At 32.1% G+C, this 14820-nt stretch overlaps 1 protein-coding gene across 1 annotated transcript in view; it reads left to right on the top strand.

Annotated features, from left to right (window-relative positions):
- KIF20B (kinesin family member 20B) overlaps positions 1 to 14820 on the top strand; it is a 71245-nt gene that overhangs the window by 9825 nt on the left and 46600 nt on the right. The window contains exons 4-15 of the mRNA XM_082423519.1: positions 189 to 440; positions 2262 to 2298; positions 2770 to 2997; positions 4533 to 4644; positions 5657 to 5728; positions 5810 to 5956; positions 6613 to 6775; positions 7333 to 7623; positions 11548 to 11687; positions 11965 to 12103; positions 13196 to 13424; positions 14232 to 14284. Coding sequence (XP_082279645.1) covers positions 189 to 440; positions 2262 to 2298; positions 2770 to 2997; positions 4533 to 4644; positions 5657 to 5728; positions 5810 to 5956; positions 6613 to 6775; positions 7333 to 7623; positions 11548 to 11687; positions 11965 to 12103; positions 13196 to 13424; positions 14232 to 14284 — 1863 coding nt within the window. The remainder of the gene's footprint in view (positions 1 to 188; positions 441 to 2261; positions 2299 to 2769; positions 2998 to 4532; positions 4645 to 5656; positions 5729 to 5809; positions 5957 to 6612; positions 6776 to 7332; positions 7624 to 11547; positions 11688 to 11964; positions 12104 to 13195; positions 13425 to 14231; positions 14285 to 14820) is intronic.

Raw genomic sequence — 14820 nt, 5'->3', positions numbered from 1 at the left:
TGATAGCCAATCTTAAAGCCTGATCTGAATGTAAAATTTCAGGTTTTGCATCAGAATAATAGTTGATAAAATGTCAATTATACAGTGAAGACCAAAATGATGGAAAACCGAGTAATCCTTCAACTTCTCTCACTTTTGTCTCAGCTTTTTACTCTTGCCTGTTAGTGGTATAAAAGGAGCCTTGGTAGTTCAAGAATGTTTTTTTCCTCTTTTCTTATACTCTAAGAGAGTATAAAACAAAAATTCTTTTCATAGGCACAGAAGAAAATATTGGCATTCTACCTCGAACTTTGAATGTATTATTTAATAGTCTTCAGGAAAGACTGTGTACAAAGATGAACCTTAAACCACATAGGTCCAGAGAATACTTACGTTTATCACCAGACCAAGAGAAAGAAGAAGTAGCTAGCAAAAGTGCATTGCTTCGGCAAATTAAAGAGGTATGGGAGTATTTTAGTATGTAAAATATACATAATCCTGACCTTTTAGTAGCTCTTTAGTTTGTTTCGGCCTATATTGGACTGTTTTGTGGTGCTTGTGGCTATTGTCTTTTCTTTTTGAGAAAAGTATTAAAAGCTTTTTTGAAGTCATCTCTTCTTATTTCATACTGTACAAACAGCAGAAATGTTTAAACAATACAAATGTAAATGGTTCTTAAATCTTTTTTGGTTGCTGTAGAAACAGCAACTTTCTATATAATGATTTTTAAAAATTCCTTTTTTTAATTGTAAAAGTAATATGTATACACAAAATCTAAACAAGAGGATGTGAAAAATAAAAGTGAAAATTTCCTATAATTCCATTCCTGAAGAGAAAACCAATATTAGCAGATATGAACATATCCTTTTTGATCTTTTTCTCTCTGTACACACAAAAAAATCTATGTACAGAGCTTTCTGTAGGTGTCTATATATACACACACAAACATAGTCATATATAGTTGCATATATCTTCATAGTCATATATAGTTGCATATATCTTCATATCTTTTTCTCTATATGTAGGATATGGTCTTCTTTTTTTTTTAACAAAAATGAGATTTTATTATACAGACATTCTGTAACTTGCTCTTTCATTTAACATGTCATAAATCTCTTACTACCTTAATTCACGTGTCTTATCTGTTAGGTTATGTTTTTTCCTCTTTTATTTCTTCTTTTTAATAGTTTTTTATTAAAAAAATTTTTTTTATAAAGTATACTTGTCTATTTATTCCTTCTTTGCCTTGTGGATTTTGTGTTATGCTTTCAGGCATTTATTTTATCTATTTAAATTTGTTAAAAACTATTAACAGTCTTTATAAATATATTCAGAACACTGATGGGGATTTTCTTCTGAAAGTAATTTAGAAATCAGTGTTTCAAGGTAATAAAATATTGTTGCTCAGTGGAGAGCAAAGTTCAGAATCCATGATTATGGTCTCTGCAAGTAAAATAGTGAGTATTTTAACAAAATTTATGGAGATTGGTGGATAATTGCATGGATAATTCATAGAGGAAATTAAAGTCATTAATAATGAAAAAAACTTCCCCTAACAAGTTATCTAGTTAAAACAAAATATTATTTTGCCTATGAAATTATTAAAATTTTAAAAACTTGAGATATGCACTTTTTTTAAAAGTTCTTTTTATTGTGGTATAGTCGATGTACAATATTAAAGAAGTTTCAGGTGTACGATGTGAGATACACACACTTTCACTTTCATATATTGATTGTAAAATGTGTCTCTCCAAAGCAATTTGGCAATACTATACTAAGCGTGAGAACTTAAAAAAAAGTTCATATTTTCATCCACCAATTCAGATTTAGGTATACAGCCTAAGGGAACAATTAAATTACAGAAGAAAAAAATAATATATTACGATGTTTATCTTCGTATTATTTAGTTAAGTCATTTCGCATCACACCTGTTCAGTTAGGCAGGCACCAAATGTTTACAAATAATTTTTAATTAATACAGAGAAAAAGCTTACAATGCAATAAGTGTGGGGAAAAATATAGAAGGGAATATATTGAAATTTTACTAGTAATTGCCTCTGAATGGCAGTGATTATATATGATGATATCCTTTTTAATATTTTCTGTAGTTTCCCAAATTTCCTATTATTAGAATGTATTATTTCACTAGGAAGGAAATTAATAGAGGTCGTTTAATTGAGTAGATGAAAGGCAGGTGACTTACTTGGATAGGTAATTAATAAACTGGTTATTTAATCTTAACTAACAATGTTTTTTAACTTTTTTTAAAAAATCTTTTTCAGGTTGTTATGCATAATGACAGTTCTGATACTCTTTATGGTAAGGTTTCCTTTCTCATTTACTTTTAAAATGTTGATTATTTGAAAAGCTTTTAATTTTTGAATCACTTCTGGTGATTTAATTTCTTTAATAAACAGTAATACTTGGAAAATGGTACATAGCTATATGAAATATCAGTCATTGTAAAGTTTTATTTGGACTTAATAAATAAGTCCCTTTCACTGGTTGTTAACTTTCATGTTGTTTTGAAAGAGACACAATTTTTCCTTTGTCCTTTATGTTTAATTTTTGCATAAAATTATTTTTACGTTTATTAGCGTATTTGCAGAAAAGAAAAGAAAAATAAGAAGAGGATTTTGGTTAATACAAATATTTATATCTGCTTTGGTCCAAAAAGTTTTTAACATTGCTGGTCAAAAGATTAAATATACTTAGTTTTTCAAGTCCAGGAGTCTTGATCTATCCTATTGTCTCATTTAATTTTGTGATTATCTTTTTTATTTTCTGTAGGAAGTTTAACAAACTCTTTGAATATCCCAGAGTTTGAAGAGTCCATGAGAGACTGTGAACATGCAAGCTTGAATATGGATAATAATATAAAATTTTCTGTGTGGGTTTCTTTCTTTGAGATTTACAATGAATGTATTTATGATTTGTTTGTTCCTGTCTCATCTAAATTCCAAAAGAGAAAGATGCTACGCCTTTCCCAAGATGTAAAGGGCTATTCTTTTATAAAAGGTATACTAATGAGTATTTTTTACTTCATTGCTCTGAAATTCCTTTCTAGGCTTTGTTATAGGAAAGAAGACTAGAAATTGAAAATTTTTATACTAATTATTTTTTATTTTTTATCTATTTATTTTTGGCCACGTTGGGTTTTTGTTGCTGTGCACGGGCTTTCTCTAGTTGTGGCGAGCAGGGGCTGCTCTTTGTTGCAGTGCACGGGTTTCTCATTGCGGTGGCTTCTCTTGTTGCAGAGCACGGGCTCTAGGCACATGGGCTTCTGTAGTTGTGGCACACGGGCTCAGTAGTTGTGGCTTGTGGGCTCTACAGCGCAGGCTCAGTAGTTGTGGCGCACGGGCTTAGTTGCTCTGCGGCATGTAGGATCTTCCCGGACCAGGGCTCGAACCCGTATCCCCTGCATTGGCTGGCGGATTCTTAACCACTCCACCACCAGGGAAGTCCTATATACTGATTATTAACATCAAGATAATAGTTTGTGCTTTGAAAGTATGTTTTGGTATATTAATTAAACTTGAAGGTAAAGGGGTCTAGTTTAATGTTGTATTTGCTAGAGTATTATTGATTGGATTTTAGTGGATGGGAAAAGCTGTGTGTGTGGATATTCACATTATTCTGCTGCTTTGTAACAGTATTCAAACTTCGGAGCCATGTATCAATAAATGTTTCTGTTCCATAGTGCTGTTTTTCCAACCTTTTAAAAATCACTACCCCACAGTAGGAAATACGTATTAATAACATCATGATCCTGTACCTGCATATGTATATATATGCATATATACAATTGAAAAATTTCATTAATTATACTTACCCTTACTACAAGGAATGCACTTTGTTGTTTTCTATATTGTACTTCATTTTTACAAAATGCTAGTTGTGACTCAATAAATTTGACTTCATGACTCACAAGTGAATTGCAGTGTATAATGTCTCATAGCTAGGTAATTTTCTAGGTTTAATCTGTAATGTATTCTGTCTTTTTTTTCTTTTTTCTGGATGTCTAGTTCTAAGGAATCTTACCTATTTTTAATTTTCCCTTTGGCAGATTCTGTTGAAGAACATTTACTTTCTGTGTTTGTACTACTTAAATACTGGAAAATCATTATAATATCCTCTTCTGGTGTACTTTTTAAAAAATATTTATTTGGCTGCATTGGGTCTTAGTTGCGGCATGCGGGATCTTCGTTGCAGCGCGTGGGCTTCTCTCTAGTTGTGGCGCATGGGCTCTAGGGCGTGCGGGCTTAGTTGCCCCATGGCATGTGGGATCTGAGTCCCCCGACCAGGGATCGAAACCACGTCCCCTGCATTGGAAGGCGGATTCTTAACCACTACACCGCCAGGGAAGTCCCTTGTGTACTTCTTTTCTAATGGAGTATGGAATAGCTGAGTTGACTATACCTAGGGCATGTTATTAAAAGAAAGATTTTATTATATGTCTTTAGGAAAGAGATTACATATCTTCAAAGAGATTACATTGTACTGCAAATGCTGTGTTTTTATAAATTGATATGTGTCCTCTTTATTTTTTAAAGATCTACAGTGGGTTCAAGTATCTGATTCCAAAGAAGCATATAGACTTTTAAAACTAGGAATAAAGCACCAGAGTGTTGCTTTCACAAAACTGAACAATGCTTCCAGTAGAAGGTAAGGAGTAAACCCTGTGGTGTAAGCCTGAGGTGTGCTAATTTAAACACAACTAATTTAAGATTAAAGTGGACAGTAGGTTCTCTGATATGTTAAATGAATTCATAGGCATAAAAACATTCTGTAAACTGAAGAGCACTAAACACATAAGATTATCAGGACTGTTTCTTGTTCTAACGTAAGATTTACTAATTTACACTCAATCTGAGGTATTTTTACTCTTTCTGTATGTGAATATCTAAGCTCAGTATTTTAGTTGCCTGTAACGGTGGACTTTTCTCTGTGTTTTTCCTGCTTACCCCATGACCATAGACACTGTATGCATACTGAGTTGGGCCAAAATCTCAAAGGGCTAAGGAAGGATTTTTTTTTTTAAATGTTTATGATATACATATCATGTATCATATCATATGTGATATACATATCATATATCATATATGTATGATATATGTTTATGTATAACTAAAAAAAAAAGGAAGGATGTTTTTGATGGAAGGGATTGGTGGATGAGAGACAAAAGAAAATAAGTTTAAGTTTATACTTAAAACAGGTTTTCTCTTAAGGAGGAAAGAGCCCTGTCCCCCATGTGTGGAGTGAAGGTAATATATAATCCAGATAAGCCTGTATTTAGGCCAGATGTATACTTTGCTTTAGGTATATATTCAAAGTAGATTAGCTGTAAATAATACCATTTTAACTAGTAATATCTTTGCAAGCAAATTGAGACTTTATTATAAATGATTTCGTTAATAGAAATAAGAAGAGTAGGTTTGAAGGATTTGGGACTAAGTGCAAGAAAGATAAGATACTTGGTTTTAGGTAGTTGGGTGGTATGTAGGTGATAGTGGAGCACTGAATTGAAATATCTGACAGCTAGTTGGAAAATGCAGCGCTGGAGCTATGGCTAGTATTAGGATATAAATAGATGTTGATATAGATGCTTGTCTCTCCTATTTAGAATGCAGAAATTAAAAGTGAATGATAATATTTGATCTTTGTTTACATCTTTTAGTCACAGCATATTCACTATTAGAATATTACAGATTGAAGAATCGGAAATGCCTCGTGTAATGCGAGTCAGTGAGTAAGTTGAGCATTCTTTAAATTGTAATTATTCTGAATTGTTTTGTTTTGAAGAATTTTTTAAAGTTTTTTTTTTTTTTAGATTGTCTTTATGTGATCTTGCTGGTTCAGAACGAAGCATGAAGACACAGAATGAAGGTGAAAGGTTAAGAGAGACTGGGAACATCAACACTTCTTTATTGACTCTGGGAAAGTGTATCAATGTTTTGAAGAACAGTGAAAAGTCAAAGTAAGAGTTGCTGAACATGTTATTAGCATATTAAGTATTACAATATTTAGACCTTCAGCTTTGCTAGTTTTAGAAAGTTCTCTTGTTTTTAACTTGCTTCTTATGACTATATATGGATTGTAATTAAAATTACTTAGAGATCTTGGATTAAAAAAAATGATAGAAATAAAAAAAATGTCAGTCAATGCCAGTGGCTCATCAAGTAAACACAATATTTTCCATAACAAATATATATCAACAGACATCTTGGATAGTAAGCTTCTGATGATGCTGGTTTAGCATCTAAAACCATGTTATTCTTATTAATGCATTCTGTGTTTCTAGATGTCATAGATTTCTGCATTAATTATGAATCAGCCTATACCATTTCTAGTTAAGGTGTATATATTGCGTAATTGGCCTACACTAGAAAACACAACCCAATTCAATGTGACTTTCTTTACATTTTGCCTAGTATTAGAATTACTATTGAAACTAGTAGTAGTATTTAAAGAAAACAACATGAATAAACAGAAAATGATTATTATAGGTGGGACTAATTATTAACCTAGAATTTAAGTCCATGATAACTATATTATTTCTTTGTAAAATTTATCAGCATACTGACTTCATGAGATTTGTTTTAACTTACAATTTTTTGAAAAATTTTTCCATAGGTTTCAACAGCATGTGCCTTTCCGGGAAAGTAAACTGACCCACTATTTTCAAAGTTTTTTCAATGGTAAAGGGAAAATATGTATGATTGTCAACATCAGCCAATGTTTTCTTGCCTATGATGAGACACTCAATGTGTTGAAGTTCTCAGCCATTGCACAAAAAGTAAATATAATTAAATTTCTGCATAATTTATTAAGCCTCTTATCATTAGAGTATTAATGATTTTTTTCTTGGAGTAGGTAATACATTTTGCACTAGCTCTAAACCTAGAAAATAATTGAAAGTTTAAACTGTAATATTTGTTAAAGTAGTAGGACATAGGAAAAATATTGAAAGTTACCCCTGCTTAAGAGTAAAATGACCTCAGTAATAAATAAACTTACCCATTACAAATTTCGAGTAATTCTGGCAGCAAATTGTCTGCTCTGCTGTCCATCTGGTTCATTTAGTGGCTAATCAGGAAACCCCCTGCTAGGAATAGTATTGCTACTAAGAACTTAACCCAGGAAAGTAAATTTATCTGTAGTATACATGTGTAATTAGCTTTTTTCTTATCAAATATTTATTTAAGGATGCTAATTCCTTCTTGCGTGTTTGTTTGCATTGTTTTTGTTTTTTAATTCTCAAGTTGTCATTTGACTTAAATTTATAAAATTTTTGTTTTGTGTGGACAGTTCTTGCCTTTTCTGTTTTAAAAGTTACATTGAATATTTTAACAGGTTTGTGTTCCAGACACTTTAAATTCCTCTCAAGAGAAATCATTTGGACCTGTCAAATCTTCTCAAGATGTATCACTAGATATTAATAGTTCAGATAATAAAATACTAAATGAAAAAAGATCCACAATTTCATGGGAAAGTAGTCTAGAAGATGTGGTGGAAGATGAAGATTTGGTTGAGGATCTAGAAAAAGCTGAAGAAAAGCAAAATGTGGAAAGTGAATTTACTGATGAAGATCTAGATAAAACATTAGAGGATGATAAGGCTTTCAGTAGCCATGAGGAGAAGAGAGTATGTATTAAGAACTCGTACTTCTAAAGTTGGCTTATTTATTATTCTGAAGTTAGGGTTAATAATTCTTAAGGCTGTTTCTCTCATTTTTTTAACAGTACCCTAATTTTGTCTTTCATCTTCATGTTTTGAAAATTTTCACATCCACAGAAAGAATAATACAATGAATACACATTTGCACTTCACCTGGATTTGCCAGTTAACATTTTACCGTATTTACTTTAATTCTCTTTCTGTGAGTGTGTGAATACACATCTTTTTGGTGTATCATTTGAAAACAAGATGCAGACATAATGACACATTACAAATAAACTACTTCAGCATGTTTCCCAAGAACATGGACATTTTCCTCATGATCAAAAGACCATTTTCATACCTAAGCAATTTCACATTGATACAGTAACGTAATGTTATATTGTCCATATTGAGATTTATCCAGTGGTCAGTATTTCCTTTATAGCCACTTTGTTTTTGATCTATAACCAAAGTTAATACATTGCTTTTGATTATCATGTTTCTTTAGTTAATCTCTAATCTAGTGTAGATGTTTTTGAAAAATTGTGGTTAGTTGTCTTGTAGAATATCTCCAGTCTGGATTTGTCTTATTATTTCCTGATTCAGGTTTAACACTTTAGGTAAGCCTGTTATATAGGTGAAGTTGTGAATTTCCCATTACATCACATCAGGAGGCAGCTGATGTCTGATTTCCCCATTTTTGGTGATGCTAAATTTTGCTCATTTGGTTAAGGTTTTGTGTTTAGATCTCTCTTCATTGTAAAAGCATATCATCTGTGAAGATGCTTTGACGCCATGTTAATATCTTGTTCCCCAGTATCCTTTCACCCAGTGATTTTAGTGTACTCCACCAAACTTTTACTTTGCAGTCTTAAGTACAGTTGTGCAAAATGTCTGCCCAGTACCGATTATCCTATTTATTCAAAAACAAAAATTGTTTGGTTGTCTTATATTTATGGTAAACAAATAAGATTTAACGGCGGTTCTTTTTTTTTTAAATTTATTTATTTATTTTTGGCTGTGTTTTGTCTTGGTTGCTGCACGTGGGCTTTCTTTAGTTGCGGCGAGCGGGGGCTACTCTTAGTTGTGGTGTGCAGGCTTATTGCGGTAGCTTCTCTTGTCGCGGAGCATGGACTCTAGGTGCGCAGCCTCAGTAGTTATGGCTCACGGTCTCTAGAGTGCAGGCTCAGTAGTTGTGGCGCATGGGCTTAGTTGCTCCGTGGCATGTGGGATCTTCCTGGACCCGGGCTTGAACCCGTGTCCCCTGCCTTGGCAGGCGGATTCTTAACCACTGCGCCACCAGGGAAGCCCAGTGGCAGTTCTTTTATCCTCTGTCCAAATACAGTTCACACATACATTTAAGTTGTATTAATCCTGAAATGTAGATCATGTCCACAGTACCAGTTCCCCTCATTAACTTGTCATAACTATTACATATGTATACATGGAGTCTTCTTACCAGCGTCACAGGAACACTGGTAACCCTGTGCTCATGGATGTGCTTCAGTGGTATTGCCACATCTGACATCATAGTACTCTTTTGGACTGTAGAAGTCTAAGTAGATGGATGATGTATTGAGTTAAATACTCTCATTTTAATAGTTTATTTCAGTGTTCCTGAAAGCTATAGTTGTGCCTGTGTTGTTTGGAAATGAAAATGAAAGCTTCAGATGCCACTAGTCTCAGTTTATCTGGTTACTATGTGATTGGACCTTGTTTACCTTGGATCTCTTCCAAGGTAATGTAGTACTTCCCTCAGTGACAAAATGAGCCGTTAATAGTCCTATTTTAGTTTTTATTGATCTTCTCAAAACTGAAGTTTATATAGAATGTCCATTAAACTTAAAATGTTAGTAGAATTTCAGAATTTATTAGGGAAAAATAATGCTGTAGTTTATAAAGGATTATATAGTGTAAATGCATATCTTATAATGTTGCCTAGGTACTTTATTTTTATTTATTTATTTTATGACTAGGTACTTTAAAATTAACATTTTATCGAAGTTTTTTTCTAATATTTTTAAAAATGAAAATGATTATAGGCTTTGCATGCTTTATATTATTAGCATTTTAATTAGAGGATTGTATTAAAGATCATTATGAAATATATTGATATTAGCATATTTACACTTACAATTCATTTAACTAGGCTAACCAACCAGAATTTTTTTCACCAAAAACTTTATCAGATGCTAACAATGATAGAAAAGTAATTGTTGTTGAGAATTATTGAAAGAAACCAATTTTCCAAGGTATTCCCACATTCATGCAGATTTCTCTAAGTCTCCCACAGTTCTTCTTTGGTAGTTATTATTTATTATTTTAAACAGTGGGAAAGTCTGTGGTTATTTAAAATTATAAAGATATTATATAATCATGGTGGAATCTAGAAAAAGAAAAAGAGGAAAATAATTAAATATAAATCTCTCTCTAATCTACTGCTCACGTTAGTTAGTAGGTTTTTACTATACATTATAATATTGTAACCTAATTTTCTTCACTTAAAAATAAATTGTGAAAAGTATGAATTATAAATATGTCATCATAATTCATTACAGTAGTTTACTGTATGATGGTACCATAGTTGAACCCATCTCTTTGACTGTTGAGCTGGGTTTCACTTTTTCTTTACTTACGTACAACCAATCACTGTTGCAAAAAACACAATGACCATTCTTACAGCCAAAACGCTGGGTCCTATTATATAATTAATTCCTCAGTATAAGTTCTTAGAAGCAGAATTTCAAAGTCAGGGTATCTATAGAAATATTTTCAAATACAAAATCGAAAAACTGAAAGATCTGTAACTTTGAGAGAGTTTATTAATTAATTTATTATTGAGAAACTTTAATCAAAAACCTTAAAAAAGAATATTAGGCTTTTTTCTTGAATGCTATGATTTATTACATATCTATACTGGCTATGATGTCAAGTTGTAATTGCCTTATTCATTGTCTGTATTACGTGATTAATTATGTATGTGCTTTCAAAGACAGTTGTTGCTCTCATTTGAATAGTTATAAAAGCCCAATAGGATAAGTTTTAAAATTTATTTTATTATTTATTTATTTATTTTTGGCTGTGTTGGGTCTTTGTTGCTGTGCGTGGGCTTTCTCTAGTTATGGCGAGCGGGGGCTGCTCTTCGTTGCGGTGCACGGGCTTCTCATTGCGGTGGCTTCACTTGTTGCGGAGCACAGGCTCTAGGCGCACGGCCTCAGTAGTTGTGGCTCGTGGGCTCTAGAGTGCAGGCTCAGAAGTTGTGGCGCTCGGGCTTAGTTGCTCTGCGCCATGTGGGATCTTCCTGACCAGACCTCGAACCCGTGTCCCCCGCATTGCAAGGCGAATTCTTAACCACTGCACCACCAGGGAAGTCCCCAATAGGTTAAGTTTATGTAACATTCTCTTTGTCATCTTGGAATGTGTTTGGGGGTTCTTAGTAACTACTCCATATAATACTTCAACTTTATATTTTGACAGACTAATTTTAAACTCAAACTTAAACATGTACCACAGACCTGGTCTTTACTTTCTCCACCTAAGAAATGTGGATGCTGCTACCAGGCTTACAGAGGGTTGTGTGGATTAAATGAAATAAAATATGAACTCCCCACAGTAGTTTCTGGTAGATAGTAGATCCTCAAATTTTATTTTCTCTTCTTTCTTTGTGTAGCTAGACAGTGAGACATTTGAATTACTGTATGTCTGTTTCTAAAATGTGGAAAGGCGTACTTGATTTTTCAGATTAGTGAATCTCTGCAAATACATAATTTTCAGTGAAGATATCATCTTTAATAAAAGGGTGCATAATTACAATCTAAATGAAAAAAGTTTTATTTTTGAACACTTGGACAGTCTTTCTCTTGGAATATATTTGTTTTTTTAATTAGAATTTTATTATTTATATTTTAGAAACTTTTGGATTTAATAGAAGACTTGAAAAAAAAACTAATAGATGAAAGAAAAGAAAAGTTAACATTGGAATTTAAAATCCGTGAAGAAGTTACACAGGAGTTTACTCAGTATTTGGCTCAACGGGAAGCTGACTTTAAGTAAGTTTTTTCATTCATGTCCTGGTAAAAATTGATATTTTATTGTTTAAATTTTTTTTTTTTGGCTTTTTATTTTATATTAGGTGACTTCTGAATTCTGACCTTCATGCAGGCTTGAAAATAGCTGTTACTAATCCCCACGGTGATTGTGAATTATACATGAATGATTATTTAAACTCACTTTTAATTTATAATGTACTTAATCTTAGAAATTTAAAATAAAAGCACAAAGTAGTGCTTTTTCTGTTTCTTAATGGGATTAATTTCTGTTATGAAGGGAAACTCTCCTTCAGGAACGAGAGATATTAGAAGAAAATGCTGAATGTCGTTTGGCTATCTTCAAGGATTTGGTTGGTAAATGTGACACTCAGGAAGAACCAAGCAGTGAAGATCGTGCCATGAAAGCTGAAACTGAAGTATGTTAACTGAAATATTAAATCCATGAGGTTTAGGTACCAGGATTTAGTATACCACATCAATGATGAGAAACATTAATATACTTTAGAATTAAAACAAAAAACTTAATTTGTAGCTTTATTATAATTAAGCATGCTTTGTTAAGAATGTAAGCACAAATAGTTTAAATATAGCTATTGAACTCAGAAAAATATATATCTGTTACATTTATATCTCAGTTTGGTGTTGATTGAGTCATTGTGTTGATTGTAGGTAGATTCCTTTTTGTCTGATTATGGGATACCCCTCTCAGATTTGTCTTAAACTTAAAGAATTTTAAATGGCTGAGAGACCTAAAGGGTCATTTAGTTCTGTTCTGATTAAAACAAAAACATTTATGTATAGAAAGGTCACTCTTGCTTGGCTGATTGACCATTCCCTACTGTTGAGGAAACATTATTCTTTCCTGCTGCTCCTACTGAAGCTGAAATTAATCTCATCTTTTTGGAAAGTTTGTTTGTTTTTGTTTTCCTTTGTGTTTTAATTACTCAGTTCAGGGGGTCTGGGATTGTGATGTCCAGGCTCTTGCTTTCAAACCATCATTATGTGTCCCTGACATAGTTTGGGATTTGGTCTGAATTATGAAGATGGAAATTTGTTTCCTCAGCTAGCCGAACAAAGCCTTTGAAGGCTCATTATATAACTGAAAGTATACCTGAAACATTATTTCTGCATAAAAACAATGTCATAAACTACGATAAGTCATTACAGAACAATTACGATTGCCTAGTTCAGGTATACTTTCAGTTATATAATGAGCCTTCAAAGGCTTTGTTCGGCTAGCTGAGGAAACAAATTTCCATTTTCATAATTCAGACCAAATCCCAAACTATGTCAGGGACACATAATGTTTCATGTTCCATAGAACAGAAAACGAGTAATGGAGCACAACTTTTTCATAATTGGAGGTAGTTCTGTATAATCTATTTAAAAATTTTTAAGTTGTGAACTTTTTTGCTATTTATTTTTAAAACTATCTCAATCAGATGATACCACACTGAAATAGTGAAAGCCACTGTTAACATTAGGTATGTGGTTTTTGCTGTTTTTAGGAAGGACAGAATTATGTAGGAATTGAAGATATTATTGGTTCTCTTCAAGATGATGTCACTGATATTAAGAAACAGGCTGAAATTGCTCACTTATGTATTGCATCTCTTGCTGACCCCCAGGAAGCTATTGCTTGTTTAGAATTAAAGTTTAATCAAGTTAAAGCTGAATTAGCTAAAACCAAAGAAGAATTAATCAAGACCCAGGAAGAGTTAAAAAAGAGAGAAAATGGTAAGTGGATGTATTTTACCCCTATGTAGATGTTATAAATTCATAAAAAGACAGTTGGTAAGTATGAAATTTATGCAGCTGATTTACCAAGTGGCCAGAAAATGATGGCGGTAATGTATTTAATATTTTACCATTTGTATGAGTTTATAGTAACTTACTAGTAAAAATATTTTTTTGCTTTTCTTTACTTTTAGACCAATATTACTAGAAAACGAACTTCTCAAAAAAAACAAAAATTAAGTATAGCTTTATCAGCAAATTAAGAAATCTCATAGGAAATTGTAAAGCTGTAAATTTTGTTTATATATATTATATATATTTACTTATATATAAATATATATATTATATATATTTATTTTTATATATAAGTATATATATAATATATATATTTATATATATATATATGGATTGTTTGTCACATCTGGGTTTCAAGTGTTAGATGAAATACTCTGCCTTTTTCTGTGCGAAACAAGATGGGTAGAAAATAACAGGTAAGTGATGTCTCATTCTGAAGTGTATCAGAAAGGTACCAGCTAGTTCTTTTCTGACATTATACCAGAAATTTTTTACTATTGAGCATACATCATTCATTTTTATCCTGAGTTTTGAAAGTGGCTTTTTCAGAAACATTACTCTCTGGTGGTAGAATTTGTAGCTAAGTGCTTGTGTGCTTCTAGTGCTGTGAAAATTCTTTTTCCTGAGTATAACAATAGAGCGTCTACTAGAGCAGCTTATGTTTCATGATTATTCAGTGATATATTTTTTTAGGTGCTTAGATATTTATTTTTAATATTCTTATTTTTTCAGAATCAGAAATTAATTTAAATTCATTGGTTCAAGAGCTTGAGAAATCTATTAAGGTAATACTTTTAAGCTTTATTTTGTCTTGATAAGGAAATTAATCATTAAGTAAAATAAGCAGCATGAATTATGACTGGGTACGTCTATTTTAAAAATAATTTTTTTAAAGAATTTTTTTAAAGAATATGGTAAAAAAAATTGATGAGCATAAATGCCTTCACCCTCATACCTCTTTCCAAAGATGGCCTCTGGAAAGTTTCTTTTAGTCTTTCCAGAAAAGATTTATGTGTGTGTGTGTGTGTGTGTGTATATATATATATATATATATATATATATATATATATATATGGAACAAACAGACTTTTTAAAAAATTTGTACAAATGGGATTGTAATTCTGTGTCTTGCTTTCTTCCCTTAGAAGACGTCTTAGAGATAATTCTATGGCAGCACATAGAGATCTATGTCATTCTTTTACTAGGTGCATTGTGTTGATTAGATATATTTAAATGGTGTTTATTTTGTCTGAAGTTACTGAGTGTTTTAAAATTTAGGATATGGCCTGAGCAGTGTGCAGCATTGGAATCCTGAAAAATC

The sequence above is a fragment of the Balaenoptera physalus genome, assembly GCF_965194825.1.
Source record: "Balaenoptera physalus genome assembly, chromosome: 14".
Lineage (NCBI taxonomy): Eukaryota > Metazoa > Chordata > Mammalia > Artiodactyla > Balaenopteridae > Balaenoptera > Balaenoptera physalus.
This window is presented reverse-complemented; position numbering and strand designations above follow the sequence as displayed.